This window comes from Thermobia domestica, chromosome 12 (genome assembly GCF_964235325.1).
Source record: "Thermobia domestica chromosome 12, izTheDome1.hap1.1, whole genome shotgun sequence".
In the NCBI taxonomy this organism is placed as follows: Eukaryota; Metazoa; Arthropoda; class Insecta; order Zygentoma; family Lepismatidae; genus Thermobia; species Thermobia domestica.
Genome location: NC_137465.1, coordinates 69,545,492 through 69,566,332, shown reverse-complemented (window position 1 = coordinate 69,566,332; position 20,841 = coordinate 69,545,492). Strand labels below are relative to the sequence as shown.

Sequence of the window (20,841 nt, the reverse complement as noted above, 5' to 3'; positions counted from 1 at the left end):
AAGCCGAATTCCTGCACCATCTTAGAAATCGAATGTCCCATGCATTGAGTACCCACCACCATGCCCTGTTCGAATGCCGTTAACTCACAACGACGTTGCATTTCACATTATCACCCCCACAGCCACTTCCCACGTCTCCTACATATTCAGCCGTCACAGAGCCCTAAGGGGGCCTGAAACACATATGGTGTTCGTCCACGAATCAGTGACTTATTATCTCATGGGTTTTGCATGGTTTTCCTTGACTTTTTTTTTTTTTTTTTTTTTTTTTTACCTTTGATTTAATTATTCTTTAAGGGCCTTTGTTTCGTAAATTTCAGCAAAAATAGTAATTCAGTCTTTCGTTACAATGTTTATAAGCCAACAAACAAAACATAGCCATTGTAAGTTCCATATGTAGCACATTTCTTGGGAACCCGTCGAAAACAAATTATACCAGATACACTGGCAGAAATACGTACTTCACTCATTAATAGTTATTAAAAACAAAAGCCAATGAAGAGCCCTCATTTCAGAAATTTTTCAAGAAAGATAGTAACAAAACCTCACTGGGTTTTAAAACGAGGATTTTCAAGTTAACCCAACTCAAACTGGCCAACCGTGTTAAACCGTTAGGATAAGCAACATTTTAACTGTGTGGACAAAGTACTTTCTTTAAACCGAGATAGGGTAGCACGGAGACATATAAGCTCTCTCATAGCTAAGTGGCTAACATGTGCTGTTTTTATGCAGGATCCTAGTAAGATCCTTGATGGTAAGAGATGCTGTTTGGATTCAACGTTCAACTACAGTTCATTTTTCGTATGGGCTTTGGCGTGTGAAAGAGCTGTTAAACTAGGAACAAACAATTACTACAAATTCAATCTCACAGTAAAACAACTCTTTTCTACGAATTTGTGTCATATATAGTTCAAATTATTATTGTAACTAATAATCGTTTCTTGATTATTCTAGTAGTATCCTTAGCATCTATTAATAATATCAAATACGAAATATTTTATGTTAATATATCGCTGAAACTGATAGTAGAACAACTACGTAGAGTAACGATTGATAAAAAACTTTAATATGTAAATACGACATAAATCCCTCCTCCTCCCAAAAATATGTAAAAATGAATTTATGATCGTAAAAATACCAGCAAATATTCAGTTCTTTCAGGTGTTTCTCATTACAGGAAACGAATTTTTTGTCAAAGTGAATTCATCGATCTTTGTTTCTTTTTGTATCATTTTAAAATTTTAAAAGTGTTTTATCCGTAAAGATTGATTTTTAAAAATTCTCTGACCTTTGTAGATTGTTAAAGATCTTGGGATCAGCTGCAAATGATGTACTAACCTTACAATAATTAAATTCATCTGCTATTGCTATCTGAGGATGAAGTCCACTGCAAGTGATTATTTTCAAGATCATCAGATCCTTATAACTGTCTGCTGAAGTCCCGCTTACCAAGTTCTGCATTAAAAAGAGAAAGTTATACTTAGTGCATATCTGATAATTATATTGCATTACAAAATGGAAGAATAACAGAATTAAACTTGTCGGAAGTACTATGGATTGTTTCTCATTCAAATTTTACATCACGAAAGTTTATAACACGAGGCATTAAATTTAAGGTATTATTCTTTTTACCATATTTGCGCGGATATAGGCCGCACTTTTCGCCCCCTAAATCTTGGTTTGGAAAATCATGGTGTGGCCGATAATCGAGATTTCTCCCTCAGATCATAAATCGTCAATTTTAAAATGACATGTACATCTTGTGGATTGAAATTAATACCATTATAAGTTACTGCAGTTACTTTTGTAAACCATCAAAGACTTGAAAAGAAAGTAGCAGAAAAACTTACCTTGTTTGCAAAAATTGTCATCTTCATTGTTATACAGTATATATAATATATACAGTAGCTTATAGTGACCTTTATTATGAACCAATTTTTGAGGACATTCATTTTGTGCAATGCGAGGTGTTTCTTCTTAGGAGTTTGTGTTCTTCATTTTGATGTGCCCCGCCGCCTGTGGTTCCTGTTTTTAATATGGTTCACTGTTCTCACTTGGGTGTGTGGGGTTAGCGTTGGAGGCTCGTTAGTGAAAGGAGCGTTTTGGGTGAGTTTGGAGTGAGTTGCTTTATTGTCCTTCACACTAGTCTTTTTGCTTGCTGTGGAGGTGATTGTTCTAACAAGAGCTGCTGGGATCGGGTGCAGGGTTGTTTTGGGTGTGAGTGATGGTCTCAGTTGGCGTTTTCCTGACTGGGCTTTGGGTTTATACCGTGACATGTTGATGGCGTATTCCTGGCAAGAGCCTGAGACTGGGTTTTTGTTTGTGAATCGAAGTGTGATTTAGATACTATTTCTTTGCCAGTGGCTTCGGCAAAGCCTGGTTAGCACACAATAACAGCGCGAAGGTTAATATCCCGTGGCCGAGCCAGCAGAGAAAGTATCTTCCTTACACCTAGATGACAAGAATGCTGTGAGCGAGTAATTTTCAGACACTGGAGTAGTTTTGCCACTTTCACAAACATGGGCACTTACCACTAATTCTTCTGCTGCAGGAGCAATATAAGCTACGACTATAGGATTTCCTGAAGGTCTTAACGTTGCTGCAGGAGCGATAGCAGCTTTGACTGCACGCTTCTTTGAAGGTGAGATTTGTGACGGAGGCGGGAGCAATACTGCTATTACCGTTTGTTAATTAACAATCACTTTGATTGTATGTCTGTCTGTAAGACTGTAGTTATTTTCTTGTAGTATCAAACGAAGGACAACAACAACAGCCAATCAGGAGCCAACGTTTTCCTTAGCCAATCACAGCTACTATATATATATATATATATATGAATGATTCGAAACGTCAGAAATCAATAATTTCATCTGGCTGATACCCCGAGAACACTTACTTGAATATATAAATAATTTTACTTATTTTCTAGCAAAAGTTTGCAGAATTGTCTTGTCATGCCAAAATTTCCTGTCAACAAATGCAAGTTGTTTTATTTTAAACTCATTCGTTATACTTTTGTTTTCAGGAACATCATAAAAATGTAATATATTCAGAGTGCCTAAGTAATTATTCCTAAGCTTTGTTCAAGCTAACAGAGATCGCCTGTGAATTCTATCTAGTGTCAATTAGAATACTTAGAATGACGTCCTGAGCATATAAATGACAATAATAGCAGTAACCAGTAAACTTTCAGATAGCTTCGTCGGTCATTTTTATCCTATTATTGTTATTAAAATTCATATTCCGTATGTGGTTGAAAATGTGAAAAAAGAATGTCATTTTCTTTGATGCTATTAGAAATTTTTAACAAAATGTGATTTTTTTTACGTTTTGCTTTTTTAAAATAGCGCAACTTAAAAATCCTAAGTAAGTTATAACGGTGTTCTTGTAATATTTTGCAAGTACTAAACATAGCACAATAAACCAAATAAAAATATTTTATTATTATTAAATATCTTTTTCAAACCATAGACACGACGAACCTGACAAATGGTATATGCCTAATGTAATGAGAATAAAATATAAAATCGGACTGTCAAAGTCACTGACTTCCTACCGAAGTGGAGACTTCAAAATTTACTATTAAAAATGTATCATCTTGCGTGAGCCTTTCCTTACTTTAGAATCCATGCTTTTGTTCTCCCATAAAACATATTAAAATTGATAATAGTCTCTACACAAGATAGAAGTTTAAAATACCCCCCTTAACCTACACCTCCAACGATGGTAAATCGCATCTACTGAATATAAGCAGATAACACGTTTTCTCTTAAGGAAGAGCTAGACTCGATGTTATTTCAGCTCATCATTCGTATATTGTCAGATATAATTTACTGTAAATTCATGGGAAAATTTCGAGGACTGATTTCAACTTTATAGTGAGAAAATAATACCTATTCTGCTTAGCTAATACTACTGAGATCAATCTATTTATTTCAATTACCTTATTTGAGTAATATGAAGTTCATTAAACCCTACAGATAATATTAGTAATGAAAATAATTTCAAAGATAATTAATCTACTCAAGTACTAATCGATGACAGATAAAATAACATAAATAAATAAATAATTTACAATTTTAAATATTAAATACACAAAGAAGGGTTAAGAATACATAAATAATTACCTGAACTTCTGACCTGTCATTTGACAATCGGAATTCGATGTCTTTAATATCAATATCATCTTGCTCATCCTCTTCCCCAGCAGCTACTTCGCCTTCCCACAAATCCATTTTCAGAACCTTCCTCTTTCGAGGTCCCGCCAAATGATAATCACGTTTCATAGATTTCAACAGCTTTACTTCCCCATGTCTTAAGGCTCTCTCTGCGCTTGTCATATGTTCCTCTATTGGTTTGGATTCCAACAATCCAGAGCTCTAGAATGAATAAAAGTACAGGTTCTTACAATTTTTCAGTTTTCATTCAAAATATTATAACATATTTATAACATATTTACTAAATCACTACGATTATGGGACAATGTCAAGATTACCGAATTCGTAATTCTATTTCCAAATGAAAGTGGATTATACCAAGAAAGCATATTTGAGGGAAAGAAATTATCACTGGTCTATGAGAGACAGGATTTCACTCCTCCAGACTAGTTGCACTTTAAAATGTGTGAAATATTAAATCTGATACAACAAATTTATAAAAAATCTTTATTTTCCATTTATATACTACTTAACTTTTTCAATTTGGTGGAAGAACATTCATCTTACTTTTACCACGCGTAATGGCAGTAAAGTTTTGAACATCAGTGTTTTAGATCTATATTATTTTTTTATTTTTTATTGAGATAATTACACCATAACTAGTAAAGTTTGTTTTCAGTTTCTTTAATAGTTACTTCAGCTTCTAACCAACGATGTTACAAGGAATCTCCAAGTTATAAAACGGCATATAAAAGCAATATATGAAGGAAACTTAATTTAGTCATTATATAAAATTCATGTATTAAATAACAAAAAAAGCGAATTTTAAACCATTAGAAGTTCCTCCTAAATCTACAGAAAAATGCATAACAAATTTTAAATCATTTTTTACTGATCCTCAACACAGTGGTGGCGTTTATCTGGTTAAATGTTAATGTGACAAAATATATATAGGTCAAAGAAAAAGGAATATTTGTACCAGAATACCTGAGTATATTTGTACATCGAAATCTGATAGCTTACAACAGTTAATCCGGACTGAAAGCGCATCTTAAAGATAATAACTATAACACTGCTAATTCATGTTTGATAGAAAAAGCAAAAACAGTAACTGAATGAAAAACTAAAAAAGTCTATAACGTTCATAGAGAGAAACCTATACTCAATTTAGATAATGGACATAAATGCTATTTGAAGCAGCATTTATGCATACTACATATTTCCGCCGTCTGGAAGGTAATGAAAAAAGTGAACAGTAACAAGTGAGTGGCCATTAATATGTGTTCATTTCTGACAAGAGGACTTGTGTTTCACATATTTTAAATCCTTTTAACCATTTTTGACCTATCCACATTTCTCCCTCATGTTTTAAATCCTCTTCGAATTGTTTCTAGGCTGAAGATGGAAACAGGGTTTTTCGAAAGCGCTACTTAGAAAATACTTTTTTTTTTTTTCGATTAGTACTAGCCTTTTGCTTACATTCCTTTCTAAATATTATCACCGCTCACAGTACAGTGATCATTAGATTTGCTGTACAGAGACGTCCAACAACATAAGTTCAGCTTCTAATTTTGCTTTGGAAGGAGGGAACAAAGTTGGTGATTGTCAGGGCACGTCGTGACAATCAATCAGAAGAACAATGATTGGTTTGGAGAATACGATAAACTCTAATATAATGACACGTTTAGAGAGCACATACTGTTTATTGTAGATGGTAAAATACTTGATTACGAATAATCCAATATCAATGCTCTTTAAAGAAACATAACATACAATACAGGTTGACTGCAGTTTAGAACTCAGATTACTGCACACTGATACCTGTGCACATTCACCTTGCAACGAAGAACGCTACTCCTATCTGTCCGTTCAAAATATTCAATACTACATTTCAAGTTCAGCTTTTGGTTCCTGGGAGTCCCGGATTCGATTTGCAGTGGGAGAACATTGAAATCTGAAAGCATTACGATGGTTCGAATTTCATCTCAAACTGTAAATCCACATCTCATACAGCCTTGGTGATGAAAAGAGATGTTGAACTTAACAAACAACAACAAACTTTGAGAAAGAATTCATTTTCCAGTATTAAGGAAAATATACAGAAGGGTAAGAATAACTGCAGATAGAAAAACATATCTTGTCCTAGTGCTTTTACCTTTATGTGTTTTTTTTACCACTTGTACTGATGGTGAGTAACGGTTTTTGATATTAGGAACTGTAATTAAAATTTCTTCAGCAAACTTATTAAGTTAACAATTTATCTTTCTTTTCCAAGCCCTCTACTCTCCAATTCCAGAAAAGCTTAGTGCGATACACTGGCTTATGCTAATCTACAACCATTTTTATGTATCAACCAAAATTACATTACTTAGTAGTTGTCATTTTGAATTTAATGCAATTTCTTAATAATAATAATAAAAAAAGAGGAGGGTATACAGTACATGATATAGCTATTAAAGTTTCAACAGAAATACAATAGTGACCTCTTTTCTACTCGACTTTTGTCCTGTGAGAGGCTTAAAGAAATGACTACCTATCTGAGACATACTGCGTACACTACAAACAAAAGTAGTAATATGAATATCAGATATAATCCGTATATTAATTTTTAAACGGAAAACATGAGCTTAGAAAGCATTCATAAAAAGTCTTTTTTAAACACAATTGTGCAATAATAGGTACTTTAAATTAGATGAAAACTAATTTAACTTGTTCAAATGTAACATAAACAGATGATAACACACCTGAAGTAGTTCTTTAAACTGACGTCGCAGTTTGGTTATTTCATAAAATCTCTGTTCCTCAAGCCCTCTTCGTTTACACCATTTTCTTGAGTTAGTTCTGGGCTCACTTTTAATTTTCAACCACTCTCGGAAAGCATTAAGGAGAGTAATGGGATCGCCATGGTCAGATTCTAACTCCTTTCTTGATGTCTGAAATGAAATAGTTTATGTGTAAAACTTTGACAATGAACGGAAGAAACAATAAATTGTTTTGCTTACTTTCTCTAAAATCTATTGAATTTACAATCTCGTACCAGCGGTTTTTCACACTTTACATTTTGTGTAGCAAATTGCGATACAAATTGAAATTTGTATCGCAATTTGTATTTTATGTATCGCATTTTCTGCACTATAATAAGTAATTATAGATTCATAAAAGTTCAATAAATACGAAAGTACTTCACAATTCCATTCATTATGAATGAAATTTTGAATTACTTTCGTATTTATTGGATTTCTTTTATGAATCTATTATTATTATCTATAGTCACGCAGTAATAAAAATAAAGAATTTTGGCAAGTCCCAAACAGTTGATCGGTTCATTACAAGCTTAATAAACATGGAAAGTAAAACGCACTTCTACGTTTTACTAACCGTATCCAAGTCCCATTCATGCTACACCATATATCGGCTACGTACAATATAGTTTGAATTTGTTTTCTCTGTTGTCAGTGTGCCTTTTCTTCAAGGGATATTTTTTTATTATACACTCAGAAACAAGGATAGGATGATCTAAAACCTGAGAAGATCTGGAGGATGACTCACTAGCAACAAACCGACAAAGGGAAGGAAAAACTGAGTGGAAAACTATTTTGTAACCCCAAGTCAAGGCTTTTTTTCTTGCAGAAACCGAGCCTTCATAGGAAAGCTTCTCGAAATAATAGTAATATTTTTTTTTTCAGTTTGTTCCTTATTTTAGCTTCCGTGGTAATACGTAGTAATGAAAGATGCATCGCAAGTTGCGATACAACGATACAAATTAAAAAACGGTTTCGTACTAAAATTTTAATAGCTTAACTGCTTTTGAGATTGAGTGAGTGCTTATTTTGAAGGTTGAGTTCCCCGTGTCTTACATTCTCCCTCAAAATCAGACGATACAGAAAAGTAAGTAACACTGTTCACACTCCTCCAGCAATATTTACTTATGTCTATTTCAATGCTGTCACGCACCTAGATAACTCTCTCTCTTAATTTGGACGTAGGCACCTTTAGTAGAGCTTTGCAAAACATTATCACGCTTTACAAAACAGAAAATCAAAAACGGCGACTTTTATATTTTCACATATTAATTTCTCACCATTATGGAAAAACGGAAGAATAATAAAATAAAAAGTAAAATCTGAATTGAGAATCAAAACATTTCAGAAAGGAACTAAAGAGAACAGGATGGTCTAAAGAGTATGAAGAGATGGGCAGAAAAAAAAAAAAGCCTATTTTCTAATACTGTTTGGGAGACGTAGCATATTTTAAAATACTGTAATTAGGAAACAAATTAACATTTAAGGAACTTTAATGTCTTAGCTTTACCATCAAGATTTATGGAAATGATACCTCAATACATTTCAGATCAAGTGTTTTTATTTCTTAAAACTGAAATTAGCTGCACATTCAAGTGCAATGTGATTGAGGATATGTTTCAGAAATCCAAAACGAACCTCACTTTGTAGTTGCAAATTTTAGAGATTTCGAAATTTTAAACAAAATTATGTCATGCTCATCTTCATGTTTTATTAAAGATTCGAAGTTTGCATCCATTTTACAAAAGACAAGTATGTCAGTGTGTAACTCTAATTCTTAATAGTAACTGCAATGCTAATAAGTGTTGCTAGCAGTGCTGCATGACGCCAATAGATGACGTTTGCGCGCAGGCAATTTTCAGATTTAAACTATTGTGACGATTTAATGAATGGAAGAATGTTTACGGTTTAGTGGGGACGTTAGCAGCGAGGCTATTTACCCCCGTCACGATAAGGCTAATGGCTGATACATATTGTACATTAAAAATTCAACATAAGTTTTCTAAATTTAAATAAAAGTATTACAAAATAAGACATAAACAGAAAAACACTATAAAAATTAAACCGCAGGCCGACAAAAAACTAAAGGAACAAAATATATAAGAAGAAAATAAACTCAAAAATAGCAATAATAGTATCACGTAACACGAAAAAGCTGATAAGAAAAAAACTCAGAACATGTTAGCTACTCCAATTTCACGAATAAAGTAATAATGCGGTCGCTAAATACCACATTATCCTCCAAAACCTGACTACGATTTTTAGGCATACCCAAACGTTATCTGAGATCGGAGTATTGAGTTGGACATCTACAAGTAGGTGTCAAATACTCAGTGGGATGTTACAGTCTTCATAACACTGAAGACTATCACACTCCTTTAATAGCAATGAATGAAATGAGAGTGTCTGATACGCAAGTGTCTCAAAATTACTTCATCTCGATGATTAGTACGCAACGACATCTCTCAATTTCCCAAAAGATCTTTTACTGAATGGAGCTTATTTTTGTTTGCTTAGTTCCAATCCGCTTGCCTGTGACAGCGCAGTCGTTGGTGGGAAAGCAATTAAAATTCGAGCCTGGAAGAGAGTGCTCCAGTGCAACCCAGGTCAATGAGGCGTTCTTGACTATTGTATCGGTACGATTGTTTCTCAAATCCCGACATATTCCGGTTCCCAGCAGACAACGTTGACATAAGCATGTTGCTATATTGATGGTATTTCAGAAGAATTTCTTGCACTACGGCGTGTTTACTAAAAACAGTCTCAAGGCTTTTAATATAACCCTTTGCGAGTCAGTGCAGATAAACACACAACATAGCGAAAGCTGAACAGCATGATCGAGAATAAGCTTAAATGCCGTAAGTTCAACACTGAAAACAAAACACAGACGATCCAGACTAAACTAAACTGTCCCCGTCTCTGAACAAAGAGACAGACAACAGAATTCTCCCTTTTCGAACTTTCCTATAAATTACATTAAAATCGAGATACTGTTCGAACAACCTTCAAACTCTTGCTAGTATTCAAAGGTAGTTGTGTGTGCTGGTTGATGCATCATGACAATCGAAGGTAGATTCTTGGTGGAGTCAACTGCCGTGGCGGGACAGCACAAACATGTTGCAAACAAAGAGACGATAGTCCCTCATTTACATACAAGATTTGTTTTCTTTTGTTCCTGATCTAAGCAACTTCTAAGAAAGGAAAATAGAACTTAGTGAATATATTATGATTGTATACCATGAACAAAACCTGATAGATAGAAACAGTTCACACATATCAAAAGGAAACACCTTGACTGACAGTTCTTCACGAATCAAGAAAGATAAAAACAGTTCATATACAGTCAAATCAAAATGACGATAGATCGTCAAGTATTAAAAAAAAACATTTCCACTTAAAGAAATCGTCTTTAGTTTCGTAACTTTTTTCTCTTTCTTTCTTCATATTCAATCAATCTTTCTTCTAACATTTTAGTCACAAGCGAAAAATAATTAGTTTTTGCAATATAAATAATTATAAAGACATTTTTTACATTCTTATTGCCTTATACATTTTAATGGTTTCGAGCTCACGGAAATGTTACCTTGTAAATAATTGCACATTATTAATTTATTTTTTTCAAGCACATCAAGAATATTCTTAATTTCTAATGTTAATAATACTTTACCTCACATTCTGGATCACGGTAGGCACGATTTGTAAATGGGCTTTGAACACTTAGTGCAGCAGCCAAAGACAAAGCTGATTGTATTTGATGGAATAAAGACCCTACTATTAATATTTTTCCAAGTACAATATCTACAGGCAAAACTGACAACAATTTACCAATTGTTGTTAACTTCTCATTTTCTGTCAAGGCACCCTGAAATAGACACAAACATTAATAGCTTGCTCCTTGCTTCGGTAGAACAAGAATGGTCACTCAATATAGCATGAAGTTGTAATTGCTCTTTTCAGCAATTACAAAAATAAATAAATAATGTTACTCAATATGGTCGACGATTGTAATAAACGCTGATAGCTCTACCATGGTTCAGTTAAAGTTTATACATATATATAAAACCTCTCATAATAAAATTCGCAAATATGTGCTCCTAAACTGATTTCTGTATGCAATAGTACACTCAGATAAGTTTTACCTTGAAGTTAATCATATATATATATATATATATATATATATATATATATATATATATATATATATATCTGTGTTTGCTGCGTAAAAGGTGTTAATTTCAAAAATCATAAATTGTAGTCATTTGACAAAGATTGGTATTGATAATTTTCTGCTTGTGTAAAGACTTAAAAAAAACAAAGTTTATTAAGCGCTTTACACTGCTGGCGAAATATTGAGTATTTTAAATCTCTGCATAAAATGTTCCCCCACAAAGTATTATAAACAGGTTTTTAAGTTCAAACGATTAGAAATTTTTGGACTTAACACATTTTAGACAGCAAACATAGATATATGCTGACACTCACAAATAAAATCTGAAAAACTGTATTTTTTAAACAAAATTCCACACCAATGGAATTTCATTTCAGTACAATATGACAGACATTTTGAAGTCGCCTTGGTCCACAGAGAAACACATTGATACTTGGTCCTACGAGGGTTAAAATCTCACAGTGAGGTTCAGTTAAATGTTCTGCATCGTTCATTCTTGCCTCTCTGTGACAGCAAATTAACTGCTAATGATCCAGAAATACCAGAGAATATAGGATTATATTTGGTTTAACTTCATTTTAACAGTAAATAGGGAAACATTTAACATTCGAAACACTCCTTAATATTCAGCAGTGTTTCCAAACAACTCCGCAACCGGGAAGTGTAAGCTGTCAACACAAATAATTTATATAAAATACGACTTCTGTACGGCATTGTATGCCTTGATTATAATTTTAACTTTCTTTAGTAGCGTTATTTCTATTATTTCGAAAGCTGTTTCTGGTAGAGACCTTAGAATATGTTTTTCATTTTTCATAAAAAAAAAAAAAAAAAAAAAGTTAGAAAGGTATCGTCAGCTATTCGATGGGGTTTGTCGATCATTGCTAATTATATTTTCATAAAAGAGATTTAGAAGATGAATATGCAGTATACATCAAACGTAAATATGAAATCACTGACCTATATAGCATTTTTTCTTAATTTTGTGCTGCCATTTATTTAATGGTAATAATTACTGATTTAAATAATTTTAATAAGTAAAGTAACATATTAGAAGAAAACTGAAGTAATTATATTCATATTAGACACTAGATGGATGGCATATTTTATACTTCTAGAATCGGAACGGAGCACTAACAACCTTCGATTTGTGAATTCGTAGATATCATCAATCGTTGTTAATATAAGGATGTTCATGAAAATATATTTATGAACATGCTCGTCTGTACGCATCCTTCGGTTTATTTCTTTAAGGAAATAATGTTATTTTTATGATTACCCTTACGTATTCTGAAGCATACCCATTCTAGATTTGGAAGTACGTATAACAAATAAAAATAAAATCTGACCAAAACACACTTTATTACTAATCTGTGTTACCGTTTCAGCAATTAACTTCATACGATAATGTGCCTAATATTGCTAAAACCGTAACACAGATTACTAACATTGAGTGCATGCTTCGGCAGACTTTATATATAAGTCGTTTATTCTGTTCCGTTAAGATATTTTGACTTCACCCAAGCTTTTTAGACAGTAACTGTAGTTCATTCTTAAGATTTCTTCCGGCATGTTATTTTCCGGATCAGATGTCTTAAGTTGCAACTTGTGAATGTAAAAATAAATATGCCTGAACAACAAGAAAATACAGAGAGATCTAGCCTATAGTCTATCTAAATATTTACTTGGCAAGGAAAAATTTTAGTTGCAAATCGAATAACCACTTTAACATCTGATGAGAAACTCACCTCAGGAGCATACTACAAGGATGGACTTAAGTCACACACTTAGCGTCATTAACTTAGTACATGTCCAGCAAACAAGCTGGGGTACTCATTCAGTCGTGACGCAGTGCGTTGTTGAACAGGTTCGTACGAAAGTGCACAATGGAGAACACAGGGTTGTAAGTGATTTTTGGGCCAGGAATTACGAATGAATGCACTATTCGCCGTTAGTTGTCAAATTTTATCCATGTGATAGCAATGCAAATTAAGTCCTGTGAGCAAAGAGAAGCATCATGTTTGTATTAGCTCCTCACGAACACCGTAAACGTAGACTCTTGGAAGTGTTCGTATCACTGCAGACGAGCTAGGCATACACCATACCACTATCGTATGGTTACTCCGTGCAATCGGCAAGGTGAAAAAGCTGCCTCATGGGTGCCACGAGTTGCCATTGGCCAACAAAAATCACCATCCAGTTCTCTGAGTGTAAAGAATACCAGGGAAAGTTTCTTGTATAGGATTGTCACTTCAGATGAAAAATAGATATGCTATGAAGACCGTGAACGGCTAGGATAATGATTGGATCGTGATCAATGTCCAGGATGTCTTCTTAACGAACTCTCCACCCACACAAAGTGTTGTTGGTATGATGGAAGTAATTCATAACATTTTCTCATGCAAGGTGAAACTATCAATGCAAATCATTACATTGCTCAATTCCACGAAATGTAAAGCTAATTTGCCCACAAGCATTCATCAATGGTCAACAGACATGGTGTCCTCATGTTACATGACAGTAGTGTCCCATATAGGACGGTAAAAGCTTTCCATGGGTTGCAATATGAATAACTTCCTCACCCACCATATTACTCCAATACACACAGACTACCACATCCTCCGGCGTCTTCTTGAGAAAGAAAACCTTCCGTGATGACTGAGCGGTGCAATGTGCGGCTGAGGAGTTCTTCACTTCGCAGATTTCCGGAATCCAGTCGATGGCTGAGCGATGGTTGCGACGGCGACTATGTCTATTAACTACATATATTTTTTTCCTTTAGAAATGACGCACCTAGGATAGATATTTCACTCGCTCTTATATAATACTGTAAGTTAAATTTCATGTTTTATTTAATTAGTTCCTACTACTAATTTTGATTTTTCTTTAACTTTTTATTACCTTAGTACGAGTAACCGGGTTCCTACTGCTCTGAAGAAATTTATTTCCCTGACTTCTCCCTGACTTTCATGACAGGTATCGGATGACGTTGACATACAAATAAGAAATAACGGTGAAGAAGTATATGAGAATACTTATTTTATAGAGACAAATAGTAATCAATTATTCATACGTATATTTCACTTACCTCCCATAGAAATCTGACCAACGTCACATACTATGATCATTATCTACCCACAAACGTCTGACAATCAATTACTCTGAAGATACGATACTTCTTATATATTCACTTAATAATGACAAGGCTCTTTTAAAGTATTCATATCCAGTTTCAATAAAGATATGTTACTTATCCAATACTGCAATTATTACATTACTACGAACATCTGACACTGAATCATACACTACATATATGATATCTTATACAAGTGACAAAGCTACACTAAAATAGCCACATTTTGTTTAAGATCTGTTACTTGTGGAATATTGCTTACTTCGTTTTTAATGTCATCAATTTGAGTTGTAATCTCCCTTTGCTTTATACCTATTTCTCCTATAATGGTTGGCTAAGCTGAAATTAGTGTGCAATTAATGTTAGAAAAAACATATTTTATAACATTTCCCTGACTTCCCCTGATTTTCATTCTTTTCCCCTGAGCTTCCCTGACCTGCACTATTTTCCCTGAGTTTTCCTGACTTCTCTGACCAATAGGAACCTTGAATTACACTCCCCAAATTCGTTATGGTTTGAAAACTTAGACGAAATAAAATTACTTTCAGAGATCAGAATGGGTGAACATAATTAGAAACGAGTTACTCAGGATCTATCTATATATTAAGCCAGTTTTCTTTTGAAACAAATTAACCTACTACTCTTTTGAAGCTCGTTAGCGGTTGTATGGCAAATTTGGAATTCCATTTGTTTCACATATTTTATTACATGACAAGCTCTCCGAATATGATAATGATTGTGTATATAGCTTTTAAACAAGATGTTTCATGATATGCTTTTATGTGGAATAAAAACTAGCAAATTCATAACACTAACTTCTTACCTGTTCTTTCAGTGTCAAAATAGAATTCTCAATACTTTCTGCCGGAGGTGCTTCCAGGAACGGAAACTTCCTTGCATCTGGAAGACCCATAGATATCATCTGAAGAAGAAGAGAATCCAAAGGGACTCGTTGGATTTCAGGTTTTGAATATCGGGACATGGCTAAATACTCCTTTTCGGAATAAAGACGAAAACAAACACCTGGCCCTGTTCGACCTATGAAATAAAATTACTTATGAATCCACAAAAGAAAAATAACCTATTTGTTTGTACATGTAATCAACGAACATAAAAAACTGATTGTATCGCTGGTAGTCAAATCATCAAACATTCACCCACTACCTAGAGGTTGAGTTCGAGTCCCCTCCTAATAGTCCAGTGTGCAAATGTAAGATACTAAACACAGACACTTTGCTTTTCAAGTCCTTCATGACTCATCGATGGGTGCAAATGAGACAGAAGAGAAATAATACTAGCGAGGTTTACTCGCAATAATCATGTAACACTAAAACCGTGTTTGAGATGTAAAGGGTGAACTAGTGTTGCCTACGAGACTCGAAAACTACGACTTTCTCGTTTAGTTCTTTCGATACGAGAAGTTTTGTTTCTTGTCTTCTTTGAAAATGCACTTCTCGTCTTCGAGACGAGACGAGAAATTTATCGCATCAAAGGGAACACTAATACTCATGAATGAACTTATGAAGAGAGACTGAACACTGTCTCACCTAGTAAAAGGGCTGTAGAAACAACCAATTATTGTTTTGGCAATTTTTATTCTTGTAGGATTTTATTCCTGTAACTTCAATTTATTACGTACTTGCTATGCTAACTTAATTCAAATACCGATTTTAGTCTGAAAACATCCTTATATTCCATTTCTCAGACGATCATCATATCAGGGGTCAGTGGTAAAAGGTTTATATTTGATCACAAAAAATCCATGCTTCGATCGCATGTGAACTGTGTGAACTTGATATTTCTGGTCTTTTCTACCTGTTCTCATTTTCGTTAATTGACAAATAGCTGTACTGGTTTCTGTCATGTCGCGAGTCGAAAATCGTCTTTTCGATCTCGGTCTCGTCTCAATAGTCTCAAAATAATTTGTGTGTAAAATAAAAAATATACAAAACGCAATGTAATCTTTATAACGTGTCGTTTTCTTCTATGTTTTCACATTATTCTCCATTGTAAAATTATCGTACCTTGTATATCCCTTTATGACCAAATGGCAACCACTTGTGCTTTCTATGCATGTAATTGCAGGTTCGATCCCTTGAACAGTGGAGTTGAGTTGATTTTGAGTTTAACGTCCCTTTCAGCAGCGGGACTATATGAGACGGGACCTACTGATTAACGTGGAATCCGAACCACATGAGCTCCCGCCGGGAATCGAACCCGGGTCTCCCACCCCAAAGGCACATACGCTAACCGTTTAGTCACGAAGGAGCTCCCCATGAACAGTGGAATTTCCTGGAATTCGTCAAGGGGAGTTTAATATCGCAAGTTTATATACGTCCAAGTGTTTGTATACATATATTAATATGGTAAATGTTCATTTTTGCATAAGATCTTGGTTAAAGGCAGATTAAATCCTGGAAAGCCACTTACGTACACCACTGCCCATAAGTATAAAAAATTTGGATAGAAGTTCAAATCTAGATACTGACTTTAACCAGTATATCTGTCATGTAGGCTCGATGCTTTAAAGTAGGGATGCAAATAACCACTCGCCCGGGACAAGTGGTTCATCGGTGCGGGCGACTATTCAATATCGTACCGAAGGTAAGTAAAAAATTTCAACCGTGGGGTATGGGCTAGTAGCTTTTTTCTTGGACTAGTAAAATTTTGTTGATTATTTACATTCCTGCTTTAAAATCACATTAAGCTGTAACCAATTAATCAACCAACCAACTCCAATTGAAAGTTAAATTCAGTACTATTAGCTTGAATTTTTCATTTATGATCCACTCTTCTTCTTTTTTTCTTTGATTGCTATTTTTACCATAGAAAATTACAATGACAAATATTGGTAAATTACTGCTACGCTATACTCCAGTTCCAGGAACCAAATCCTAAGTTTAGATTTAATTACGCATAAAATATATACTATGTGAAAAAGAAGATATATATATATATATCAAAACCTCATTGCCTACTATGGTTGACTTAAGCATTTACACCCTAATTTGATTTCTGTTCGGCATTAATTTGTCTTACATTTAGGGATACCAGTTATCCTTGGAATTTAATTTCTATATTATTATACAGACAGAGTTTTCAAAATCAGAGGAAAATTCCCAAGAGCAGAAGGCAAACATGCATTTACGTAACATATAAGCCTATACATAGATTACATATTATTTAATCTGGCTACGTACCATATTATTTTATTCTTTATTATACATTATATGATATAGAGCAATAAGTTGTCTCACTTTCGTTTTATGAATAAGATAAATATGATTCACTGTTTACTAGAAAAACTCACATCACATTATTACTGAAAAAGAAGGAGCCTTTGGTATCTTTCTCTCTCGCTCACTCTCCCATAGCTGTATTAAGTTCCTACATTTTGCTTTGAAAAGGTGGTAACCCTAATTGTACTGTTATCAACGCAAAGTAAAACTATATTTTTCTTTAACATGCGAAGTCTACGTAAAACCACAGAGTAAACACAAGTAAAATATGTTGGAAAAAGAATTGTCTTGTGATTCTGAGTTGACTCAAAATAGTAAATAAGTCACTTTCTAGACTTCCGAACTATGTCACGCGTAAGTATTGGGAAATCTAATAGAATCGTTATATCTATCCGTTTGTCTGTCTGGGCAAAAACGGTAAACAAACAGCAAGAAGCGTTATTTTTTTAAAAGTCAATTCAGTGTTCCAGTAATAGGTTACATCTCCTTCTTCAATCCTCTATTCAAACCTTAAGTGGTAGGTATATATAATTTTCTCTTTCAGCGTTGATCACCATACAGTGAAAAACGGTAACAGCGAGAAACGATTTTTTAAAATCGATTCAGAGTCCTAAAAATAGATTTCACCTGCAATCTTATCTGTCTACTAAAATCAGAAGTGGTAGAAGTTCACTACCACTTCCGTTTTCAACACTGATTTCTATTAGGTTTGCCTCTTTCCAAATCAAAATGTAGACACACTTCATTCAGCTTTTCGTGGCGGGGGAGTGAAAATGTACCAGAGTTTCTTTTTCTGTAATAATGTAGTATGTCTTTCTATAGTGAAGGACGAATCATACATATCTTACATATCCTAATAAAAGGAAAGTTATACAATTTAAATCTTAGACCTTATAAAATATATAATAGAGGTATGGCCAATTTAAATAGTGTATAGCTATGTATAGTCGTATATGTTACGTGTCTAAATACATGAAAAAAATAGAAATAGTTATAATTATCAATACTTGATAAGATTTTTTTATTGTTGTAGCAACAGTACCGTTTACTATTGCTTCAGATGCTCCTATTCCCAAGCCTACTGCTGCTGCTGCTGTTCACATTTAAATATATATTTTTGGTTACTTGCTCTTTTAAGAAATTGATCTTCACCGATTAAAATGTGAGCTTAAACTTTCTGATGTCAGGCTCACTGCTATCTTCCTGCTACTGTTTATGAGATTTCCTCTTATTTTGAAGGCTATGTATAATAATGTGGAATCTGAGTTTAGTAGTAGTAGCAGTACTACTACTACTACTACTACTACTACTACTATTATTATTATTATTATTATTATTATTATTATTATTATTATTATTATTATTATTATTATTATTACTAATAATAATAATATCAGTAGCAAACACCAACTTCATTGATAAATATGAAAGTCGAAACATGTACAAGTCGTAACAGAGCAAGGTACAAACTCGGTACATTTTGTCCGGGACTATTCCGACAACGGGTGGCAACCCTAATTTCTATTGAAAAAAAAAAAAAAAAAAAAAAAAAAAGAGTAAAATGGCATTTTGATAAGGACTCGGCGTCCCATGAAAATTTTTATCTTGATCTCTATCCCCCTATTCATACCAGAATTGCTGAACACCTACCTATTTCTGATCTCAACACTGATCGTTACAGGAAAAAAAAATGTAATGAAGCAACCATTTTTTTTTTTTAACACATGGATTCACTTGAACAAAAAGCTCCTTCTCCGAGTGTATCGCATGATTAATGGAAGTGATTGATTATGAAATATAATTCGTAGAACGATAATGCGAGTGAAATGTTCAAATGACCTGAAATTGAATCAGCCTCCTCGCACCATGAGTGAACGCTGTACCACTGAGCCACACTGCCTCCTTGATGATATGTGTATATGTGATTCGGATATGAAGCCAAAACATAATAGACTCCTTCATATAACTGAAATGGTGTAACGGAATTTGTTAGTAAATATAATAGCATTGAACTGGGGATCATCACTGTTTCTTTCAACGTGAGATCAGTGTCCTTAAGCTATAAGGATTGAACTTGATCACATAATTGTTAAAATAATAAGTGGGGCAATTTAGGAGTAACAAACCACGACACATAAATAAAATAAACTGGAATGAATCAAGCTATCATGTAATCCTAAATCAGGAGCAAATATTTTACTGTGATCAGGCTCCATGGTTATGTCATTTAGGCTAAAGGAGACGCATGGTTAATAAAAGTGAATGATTGTGATATTAAATTGTGCTCTCCCACCGGGATTACACGAACCATAGGGGCACCCGTTATCGCTAGACGATCGGGGAGGGCTTCCCTACAGCCCAGAATATAATACCAATGTTAGTTCTTAAATCTTAGTAAGCGCGTACACTGTAACGCTTTTAGTAGATCGTTCTGCTGTATACGACAGGATCAAGTTATCAAAACGATGTCTTAGAATATAAAGTGAAACATGTCACTTGAAGATATGACACTCGAATTCATTTTATAAAGAATAAACTGTTAAAAAGACAATGGTCAAATTTCTGTAATTAATCGTCTTCTTGCAATGGAAGTCCCATTAGCTCGACAAGAGAATGTAGCATGTTTGTTGTAAATACACGACAACAGCCTTTGTTGTGCTGTTCAGAGGGGTGGAAAGTACAGCATAAATACTTTAAGAGATTCCTGGAATTGACCATCTGTATTGGATTGTATCTTCTGTCATAGAAGGTGGAAGGAATACCGAAATAAAGAACATACCCTCGCGTTTAGCAAGTAACTACATTGAAGATACTATTGCAGTATGCATGTGACAAACTAAGAGACAATGTTATTATATTATATTCCAGATATATTTTTTTTCATTAATTCTCTATATAATACTTTATACGAATAGTATTTTCTGCAATAGAAATATGTAAATTATACAATTTATAATAGCCAGATTTTGATTCAAAATAAACTTATTATTATTATTTTAATTGGACACTTGCAACCAATGGTAGCCAACAGATATCTTTCACTGTATAAAGTTTCAAAATTTAACTTTAGAAAGACTATTTAGAAGATGAACAATTCTGGTGTCATGCTCACTCAACCTCACATCACCAGTCTGACATCATGCTCATTCAACCTCACGATCACATCATTTTGATAATACGTCCACTCAAACTCACGGTCATATCGTTAAGCCAACATCACGCTTATATTTTTTCGATATTACCCTCACTCAATCTCACGGTCAGAGCATCATCTCGATATCACACTAACTCGAAGTCACACTCAAAACGTTCTTTCGACCTCACGCTCCCAACATACTTTCGA

At 34.0% G+C, this 20,841-nt stretch overlaps 1 protein-coding gene across 1 annotated transcript in view; it reads right to left on the bottom strand.

Annotated features, from left to right (window-relative positions):
• The window catches only part of LOC145666498 (putative ATP-dependent RNA helicase DHX34), a 127,982-nt gene that overhangs the window by 26,310 nt on the left and 80,831 nt on the right, over positions 1-20,841 (bottom strand). Inside the window, exons 10-14 of the mRNA XM_081733764.1 lie at positions 15,083-15,297; positions 10,626-10,820; positions 6,902-7,090; positions 4,128-4,379; positions 1,339-1,455 (exon numbers count right to left, since the gene is read on the bottom strand). Of these exons, the coding sequence (XP_081589890.1) occupies positions 1,339-1,455; positions 4,128-4,379; positions 6,902-7,090; positions 10,626-10,820; positions 15,083-15,297 (968 nt within the window). The remainder of the gene's footprint in view (positions 1-1,338; positions 1,456-4,127; positions 4,380-6,901; positions 7,091-10,625; positions 10,821-15,082; positions 15,298-20,841) is intronic.